Here is a 9,670-nt window from a genome sequence, read left to right as displayed (position 1 = left end):
ATGCGGTTCCTTTATCGTAGATACTATCACACACTGTACTGGAGCCTGACGACGCCCAAAATGCGAGAGACTATTGACACCCTGGCCACAGGAGAGGACATTCTGTTCAACTGCGTGGTAGGCTACGCAACTCAGTCAGCACCGCTCCTCTTGACTGTCGGGGGCGCGCGCTCCTCAGTGTCCGCTGAGGCTTTTAGTGACTTGGTCAACTACATGGGCGGATCGACTCTGGACGTCAATCAGCACTCCCAAATCACACCAAGCGTGGTGCTCACCTATCGGCACACCTGTCTGCGAGCCTTTGCCAACCGCTTTAGCTCCCTTTACAACACGGCTTTCGCCAATCCTCAGGCTGGGCGGCACTTTGGTCTCATGAACTCCACAAATACCTCGTTCCTTCCTCTCTACTATAGCAACCATCGGTAGGCAGTCTGTTTTCGCTGATTTTGCCTAATTTCTTCATTTTCATACGCTTACATTGTTAAACTCAAGCTCACCTGTGTTTCTTTTTTAGATTTGTGAGTACTGGAGATCATTTTTGAACTGACACATGGAATCTTCACTTTTAACTTGAGGATTTTTTGAAATAATTTGTGATGTTTTAAACTTCACTGCTTTACATGAACAGTGCTTTCAGCTTTACCTTGGGCAGTTTCTTATATTTAAATAAAGTTTTATTGAACCCTATGGTCTAGTAAATTTTTGCCCTCGAAATATTTTTCCTAGACTGCTTTGTCTAGTACATGCTCATGTCTGATTCACAAGATATCTGCCACTGTGACTGCAATGTTTGATTATACGGGTACTTAATTCTTCGTGGATTGCACTTCCACTCGGTGACATGACCTCTGGGCCCTGCTAGTAGCCTCAGCTCTTCTGTACGTCAGTAATACATTTGCTGTCACGCTACTATGACTTCCTACGACTCCTAGGAAGACTCGGGGCGCTACATAAAAGGTTGATTTTTGGGCACATGACAATAGACATAGTATCCGATGCAAAATAATGACAAGACATGGAGGTCGCGTCCCAGTGATGCAAACACAAACACAAGTGGCATTCCGGGAAGAATTGTGCACTTTCATCCACAGGCAATCGGGCATGCTATTTGCTGCTGGAATCACCGTAATAGGGTAAGCTTTCAAACGTGAGGGGTGGGAGTCTCGGTATTTTAATCATTCTTAGGGCTTAAACCCAATGTACCAGCAGGAATGGGCTTCCTGAATAGAGGGTAAAATCACGGTAGCATGAAGCCTTTAGTGTCCTTTTGATAGGTGATCTATTTTAGCTGGCGGCAACAGTAATAAATTAAGGTGGAAGGGGTGATTTTGCACTAACTGGTAGTTTTTGAGGGAATTTTTCTAGAAGTGATGATTTAGGTTATATCCTTTGTATGCCCATTAAAGTTATGCCGATGTTCTGTGTAAATAGTGCAGTTTCTTGCTGTATGCAGGTGCAGGAACTCATAATTACATTCGAAGGGAGAGTGTTTTGCAGGATTTTTGGGATTTTGCGTGACAGATAGCAGAGTGGTGGATTTGCAGTCATGGGCTCACTAGCAACTCCTATAAAAAGTGCCTCTGAGTTTTAAATTATTTCGTTTCAAGAGCTTGTGTTATAGCAATAGGATTAAGCTACGGCATACCCAGGCCTAAATAAATTCCATAAAATGTACATTTGTTTTATTTTTTTCGTATACTTTGCTGAAGGTCATTTTATCTAGCTGGTGTCGCGCGATCTATTTAGTCCTCTTTTGTTGCTAGTCCTCTGCGAAATGGCGGATGTAGACAGATTAAATGTTGACAACGTTATTGCGAAGCTTCTTGAAGGTATTCTTGTACTCTGCGCTCGTATATTTTTTAGTCCGGGGCTCAAGACCCGGCAAGTCCGTTCAGCTCTCTGAATCTGAAATTCGTGCTCTCGCCTTCAAAGCACGAGAGCTATTCTTGCAGCAGCCTGCGTTACTTGAACTTGAGGCCCCAGTGAAGATTTGTGGAGACGTTCATGGTCAATATTACGATTTACTTCGGCTTTTTGAATACGGTGGATTTCCGCCAGAGGCAAACTACTTATTTCTTGGTGATTACGTTGATCGTGGGAAGCAATCTCTCGAAACGATTTGCCTCTTATTGGCTTACAAAATTAAATTCCCAGAGAATTTCTTTCTTCTGAGAGGGAACCATGAATGTGCGTCTATTAATCGTATCTATGGTTTCTACGATGAATGTAAGTTTTACTCTAGATGATATTCTTTGAAGGCAAACGACGATATAACATCAAACTATGGAAGGTTTTCACAGATTGTTTCAACTGCTTGCCCCTTGCTGCCATTATTGATGAAAAAATATTTTGTTGCCATGGCGGTATGACTGGTTGCTCACTGACTTCTTTTTAAGGTCTGTCGCCTGACTTGCATAGTATGGACCAGATTCGTAGAATTACCAGACCAACTGATGTTCCAGATCAGGGATTGTTGTGCGATTTGCTTTGGTCCGATCCTGACAAGGATGTAACTTCCTGGGGAGACAATGATCGTGGTGTTAGTTACACCTTCGGCGCGGACGTCGTGTCGAAATTCCTCGCTAAACATGACTTCGATTTAATTTGTCGTGCACACCAAGTAGGTGAAGTGTTTCGTGGTTTTTTGTGGGGACAAATGTTTCACACCTTTTTAGACAGTAATACGTTAACTTTCCTTTTGGCTCACTCTATCACAGTCTGCAGTCCTTCTAAAAAATAACCTATTTGGCTCGAAAAATTTACCTTGTAATCTTATTTGCAAAGGAATGCGGCTGAGAATTATTTTATTTTATGATAGATTTGGTTAGATTCTCGATATCCTTAATGTATTTTGGAAATCCATAAACTGGAATGAATGCTTTTTCCTTGCTAATTCTTTTGTGTTTTACAAAAATATTCGCGATACAAATATTGATTTGCGTCGCCAATAAACGGCTTATGCTGATTTCGTGCATATATATGTAAATATATGAACAGCTGGATTTTTAAACCTATTTTAACCATTTATGCTTCAAGCATGTTACAAAGTCGGCGTATAGGACGCCAGAATATTCTCTTACTATTTTCGACTATCTTATGCTTGCGCGTGAGTCTTGCATTGGATTTTCCGTACAAATGGTTTTTTGACTGACCTTTTCGCCTCAAGTCTCATTGTTTTTATCATAAATTGAACACTAGTAAAATTTCTCCTTAAAACAACATGTTTTTAAACCCATAAATCATTTTAGTATCATTCCACCTAAATAACAGCAGTATTCTCCTGGAGGAGATGAAGAAATGTTTTGAAATATACTCGATGTCAAGAGAATGGTTACCTAGTTTCCGTTTCCGTCGCACCTTTCTATTAATAGTTGGTTCTTCGAATGGATTAGCCCAATGTGTTTGTGCAAACATCTGGGCTGCTCATTACAAACCACTAAATCACTGGTTGTATGTCGTCATGCTTAGGGATGATGTAATGATTTTATTTTGTTGCACCTCTTATACTCACTGTTGAATTCATTTTCCCGATGAATTGCGTAGGAATTACATGGTTATGAGTTTTTTTTCAATGGTTTGAGTTATCGCTTAAGCCGTGGCATTTAAAACTAAGGACACCCACATCATATTGATCATCCAAATTTCCACTACATTTTCCCATGGATCCAGTTAGTGTAACCAAGGCGTCTATGGGCAGATTAGCTTATTTTATGACCAGCAAAGTTACCTTAAGCGTCCCTAGGTGGATTCATGATCAGTAACGCTAACCTGAATTCTGTGCGAACTTGTTTATTAGGCTTTTGCGCGTCTTTTTAATCCAACCATAATAGTAATGTATTTTGCCGGGTAAATTGCGCATCCCTTTGGGTTACTTTAAATTGGTTCAATAATTGTAATATTTATTACTAATGATGACTTGTTGTACTAATTTTTTGCGCCTCTTACTCCATGTTTGCTCATTTATGACGGCCATGTTGTTTTTTCTTAATCTTTCACTATTAACCTGCATTCCACCAAGTTGTCCATTCTTGATCCCAAGATATTTTTGGAAAAATATGTTGATTCTTATTATTCTATCCTATTGGGTACGCGTGATAAAGTGATTAATCCTCGGTGTTGATGTTTAGGTGCACCATAAATACGACCTGAATGAGTAGTACATAGACTTACTGAGTCATCCGTGATGTTCCATATTTGTGTGCACCAGGAATCTAGTATTTTGGGTTTTTGGGGAGATTAGAAATTTGTTCCCTAATTTTAGTCTAAGTTTATGAATGCACCTCTCCAAGATATCAAATGATACTGCCAATTAAAATGTGTTCATAGCACCCATGAGATTTTGTAAAAGTGTCAATTCAATTGCTATTTCAGTTGCTGCTTTTCCATATTTTGTGCGGATTATTTAAGGCTTTTTAAAAAGAACGGCTCACATATCGCATCCGAGTTTTGGCGAAACTAACAACCTATTTAAGTTGCCCTGTGTGACCTCTGTCCTCAATTTTACTGGCCTTGCAGACTACAAATTTGGGAATTGCGTCGACATTGGCAACTGCTTGAGCATTTGAATGAGTGTTTGAAAGTATTTCTGTAAAATATTTCCTCTTCAATGCATGCGTCAGTAGTCGTCTATTTTTCACATTTCTCATTGAGCCACAGGGCTTGCATGGGTTTTTCACTCGTCTTCTCTGAACACTTCAGTTTTTTAATACAACTTTGAAGTTGTTAGTGTTATTAAAAGCCTTGGTTTTTTTCGAGGCATGACTCACTGATCTTCCTCGTTCGTGTTACGGATTGTGCAGGAATTTAAAATGGGTGTATTTTTTATTTGATGTCACCTTCCCTTTATTTGGGATGATATCCGTCGTCGTTGTACTTTATCCCAATGAATAATGAGGCGCAAAAACTAACGCACTTTGGAAACAGCTTTTGGATTCTCCTATCGGAAAAAGTATGAACAATCTATCCGGTGATTTCAAGATTTGGTGGGTGGCCTTTACCCACGCCTCATAGGAAGACTTGTACACTTTACTATCCGTGACGGCTAATCATTTGGCTAAAATAGTTAGGGTACCGCTTGTTTCATGTACTGCTTGAGATCGTCCTATGGCTTTTGGTCTTCTGTTATCCTAGACGCCCTAATCGCTTTGGGAGAGTATGCTTCTACCTATCAGTGATAGTCATTCTGGCTTTAGTTACGGGCATCTCATAGGCTCTTGATGCATTCTAACTTTACCTTCAAATGAGCACTCTTCCTCATTTGCGCGTATGTGTGAGTGTGCTCTGTTTTTTTCCGCTCTGAGAATCTCATCAAATGTTTTTTTAGCTCAAGTTTGCTCTCTCAATCCAGCTTCACTTATTTTCACGTGACATAAGCACACATTTAAGGAAATTTTAACTTCGGGATGAACAAATAATCCTCGTATTTACCAATTTGTTGTTATTAGCACTACAATATTCTAGACTATGTAATTTTGATTTTGTACTCTCCTTCGGTCCGTGGAAAAGTGCATTTATCTACGGTGGGTATCACGGGACCCGTATAGCATTGTCCCGAGCTAATGACATGCTTACATCGCCGTCACATGCCTATCGGCTTTCGTGAGCCTTTTAATATCACCTTTTTCATATCCTGCATCTATTCCTCACCTCTCTAAGGCTGTAACTCATCCAGCTCTAGCAGCTGTTGCGACAATTTCATGATCGTTGTTGCCCATGGTTGCGGGATTAAGGTAGGTGTGCCGAGGTTGCTCGAGTGAGAAAGCACCAAGCTGATTTCCGGCCAACATTTATTGTTTGCATTTATAATACTTTCCACTTCTTCACTAAAGCTTCTTGATTTATTTATTTCCAAATTAATGTCTTATCATCCGGAGCCAGGCATTTATATACTACTTTGTCCATTATCCTTTCGTTCAATTTCCAGCTGCTTCCCAAAATAATTCTAGAGCAACAGGCGTTAGTTTCGTTTGACCAGGCACCAGATATCATCGTTATCGCGTCGCTTCTGCAATTTTTCGGAGAAGGATTCCTTGGCAAAAAAAACTATCATTTGATTTATTCCTTTACCTCACTTTTCGTACCTGTGACATCTGTGTTGCATTTAGAGCACATCAATTGCCCTTGACAAAGTCGCCGTCCACTTTGCGAGAAATTCAAACATTTTCTGGTTTTTTCTATTAAAGCTTACTGTTATCTTAGTCGTCTAATGGGCGTCTCCAGAATGTACCTGAATGGACCGTGTTTTAGTACTGTTATTTTGGCTCTCACTTTGTACCAGTCGCGTGGTCTTCTGGTCTATTGAGTTAAATCCTGAAAAGTACAATAGCGTCTGTCCTGCAAAAGTTCTAAGTCGAATTAAGCGTCAAAAATTTATGGACAGCTTTTGATTTACCCAGTTTTTAGATTTTGAATATGTGGATCCGCTTGTCTGTTTTCACTTTATCAGATGACCTAGACTTTTACAGTCCAGCCACTTCTGTTGACCATATAGACCCATTTAATTTCAAATGCGGCATGAGGTCTTGTATTTATGATCCAACTTACTAGGGCGCATTAATATGAACACTTCATGCCGAGAATTTCTCGTATTTTTTTCCACAAACGATTGTTTGCCATTTCTTTTGAATTGATTTTTCTTACCTTCTCCTTTGACGACTATTACTTTTCGTATAATTTGTGCTTTGTTAATTTTCGTGTCAACAAATATGACGAGGTACACGCTTGGAACCGTAGTTTTTGTATTATTCATCCAATCGGTAATGCCTAATTTATATGTTATCCGAGTTGGTCGCACACATCTTTGTTCTCCTTGACACATTGAAATTTCAGTGTGAATATTGTTCAGTTACCAATACGATTGTTCAAGCTTCCTCATTATTCAGTCCTTACATGGCAGTTCTGATTTTGAAACCCGATTTTCAAGCATAAAAGAGGTTGGTAGAAAATGCACTAGTTGATGAATGTAGGTTGGTCATAAAGGACCACATAACTAGGGATCATTACTGAAAGTTGCAAAAATCCTTTTCTATTCAATTCACTTTATACATATTCATAAATATGAACGACCTGTTCGCTTTATTTGCATAGGGTGTGGTGATTTCCTGTCGACGTGACTGCAGTTTTCTAGCGGTGGGGCGCGTGATGGCCTCCACGTATAAGGATTGTTCACCTCTATATGTTTCTCCCCTGTTTTTTGTCTACGCCCTTAAACCGCATTGAGTCCACTTTAAAGTCACGGTGGAGTGTCAGTTAGGTAAACACTTAACACATTGATCAAGTTGTACATCGACCTGCGGCCACAAACTTGTGTGCGTTCCTGTCTAGTGTTTACAGTGTTCCATTTTTAGTTTTGACAATCACCTTGTCGCGATACTTGTCTGCCTGTAATGAACCTTACCAGTGGGTGGCGGTGCTCATTTTGTATCTTATTTGATTCCTCGAAGTAAGTACATCCTGCGTACCCTGGATGTCTCATAGCAACTTAGACCACAGCTAAATGCTTGCTTGGATGCCTATAATAGAGTTGAACCTAGTGTGTAAATTCGACTAGTGGCACTAGTTTCACTATGTATTCTTCAATTGTGGAATGGTTGTCGTAAATCCCAAACATAAATTTCATCGTATCATCGCCGCTAGCTTTGGTTTCTATGATTGTAATTCCTTATTCCGATTATTCGTTTTGTAATTAGACTAAGTTTACTCAGATGTACGCTTTTTTGTGGATTAAAACAAGCTAGTTTACACTTGGTCTGCGCTATTTCTATCCTCTCGTGCCTAGTTAAGTTGTGATTGAAGTTTACTTTTTCACTGCCTTGAATCAAAACATGGGTCTTATTTAGCAACCTACTCAACAGTGTGCTCTTGGTAGAGGTAATCGTTTTCTTTTTGCTTGGTTTACAAGCACTTTGGAAGTTTAGATTTGACGATTTATTGATAAGGACCGCACTATCACAGTTCCATGTGAGACTGATACGACTCGTAAAAGGGGGAACTTCATACCGTCACATCAGTTTTTTTGCATTAAGACATCTTTCGCTTCGCCCGCTCATTTATTTGTCGCACCTCCTATGCTTTTATAGATGTTGCACGAACGCTGTATTCATTGCTTGGAATTTCAGGTTGTTGAGGACGGCTACGAATTCTTCGCAAAGCGCCAGCTCGTTACTCTCTTTTCGGCACCTAACTACTGCGGCGAATTCGACAATGCGGGGGCTCTCATGTCTGTTGATGAAGCCTTGGTCTGCTCATTCCAGGTACATCCACCTTGGCCGTCCCGGCCGTAGGGGTATCAAATAATTAAATTTTACCAATCTTATGGCATTTCACTGCAAGCAAAGAACGTTCTCATTGCGAAGTTATTTCAATCAATTTGTCATTTTCTACATTGCAGATGTTTATCCTTCATTTTGTTTCTCGATTAATGCCTTCCTCTAAAAATCATGCACTGATTCCAGAACCTATCATGCAAACAGTGAATAGATTTTCCCTATAATGCATCTATTTCCCCTGCTCTCCATGCGTAATGCATCCCATTTTCTCAGCCTTCTACCACTACCACTGCAAGTTCTTTCCAATAGTGGTTTGTTTGCATAGACCTCTTTTCTGTTTCTTTTGCGTTCAAATCCTCACACCAGCGTGACTGCCATGTTTATCTTCCAGGGCTACTTCATTCCTCTGTTTTATTGCATTTTCGCCATTTAAAGTGGTTTACAGCCGGGTAAAGTAGCGTAAGTGGGACAGAACATTTTCTTGGTCATGGACTTCAGTTTCACTCCTTTTTATTCTAAAACTGCCGTCTCCAGCTGTGCCCTTGGTAAAGTCGTTTCGGGCAGCAAAAGCACTGATTTATTTGTAGGAACATTTCGGCTCAAATCCTCAAAGCTTGGAAAACAGCGTTCCTAAGTATCTTCACTTTGGGGTTTTACGGGCGACTGACTTTGGTGTATATTCCTCCATCCGTCTTCTGCCTATATTACCGAAGCAAGTAAATTACTGAAATGTTTTGTGCTGTTTCCTTGTCATAAATTTTACACCGACGCTCTAGTGAAGTGTCTTGAGATCATTATTTTTTCCGTTAGTTGGCTTCATTGCCTTCCCAGTAGGAATTAATCCCAGCACTCAATGACATTCATTTCAAAATTCTAGGACGATTACTGTAATTTTTCATTTGGCCTAGTGTTGCGTATACAATAACGGTTACCAATATTTCTTAATGGATTTGCATAGAGAAACATGCGTTAATTTTGTCCACGATTCCCAAATGGGAGACCTTTTTAAAGAACAACATTGAAAACGTTAAAGCGTCCTTGCAACTGGTGTAATTTCTTCTCATTTGCCATAATGGGTACGACATTTATCTAGACCTAGTCGATTTACCGATCAAGTTGCGAGAAGTGACTTCTGCCTACCGTCGGTGCTATTTCCCTATGTTCAATAACAGTTCCAAGCTTAAACTAGACACGGAATATCTTTGTGTTTGTGTACATGAGAATGGTGTGAGGGCTTAAAGTTTGTTCCGAGCACAACTGTCAAATGTCGTTGGTTATGAATGGAGTTTCCAGGCCATCCATGTTCCTCCTCTAACTTAGTAGACCGAATTGCTCAATTTATTTACTCTAAACAAGATATATTGCGCATCGCAAATTCATATATAAATATATATATATATATA

General features: G+C 39.9%; 2 protein-coding genes across 2 annotated transcripts in view; both read left to right on the top strand. All coding sequences in view use genetic code 11, as the record gives it.

The window, feature by feature from the left end:
• EGR_02934 (Exostosin-1) overlaps positions 1-1,137 on the top strand; it is a gene marked incomplete at both ends in the record, with an annotated part of 10,535 nt that extends 9,398 nt beyond the window's left edge. Inside the window, 2 exons of the mRNA XM_024492183.1 lie at positions 21-422; positions 1,092-1,137. Coding sequence (XP_024353378.1) covers positions 21-422; positions 1,092-1,137 — 448 coding nt within the window. The remainder of the gene's footprint in view (positions 1-20; positions 423-1,091) is intronic.
• Positions 1,138-1,774: 637 nt separating this feature from the next.
• The window catches only part of EGR_02933 (Serine/threonine-protein phosphatase PP1-gamma catalytic subunit), a gene marked incomplete at both ends in the record, with an annotated part of 10,065 nt that continues 2,169 nt past the window's right edge, over positions 1,775-9,670 (top strand). Inside the window, 5 exons of the mRNA XM_024492182.1 lie at positions 1,775-1,829; positions 1,864-2,226; positions 2,259-2,363; positions 2,397-2,620; positions 8,079-8,252. Coding sequence (XP_024353377.1) covers positions 1,775-1,829; positions 1,864-2,226; positions 2,259-2,363; positions 2,397-2,620; positions 8,079-8,252 — 921 coding nt within the window. The remainder of the gene's footprint in view (positions 1,830-1,863; positions 2,227-2,258; positions 2,364-2,396; positions 2,621-8,078; positions 8,253-9,670) is intronic.

This window comes from Echinococcus granulosus, assembly GCF_000524195.1.
Source record: "Echinococcus granulosus chromosome Unknown EG_S00014, whole genome shotgun sequence".
In the NCBI taxonomy this organism is placed as follows: Eukaryota; Metazoa; Platyhelminthes; class Cestoda; order Cyclophyllidea; family Taeniidae; genus Echinococcus; species Echinococcus granulosus.
Note: the sequence above shows the minus strand (reverse complement) of the source record. Positions and strands in the feature narration are given on the sequence as shown.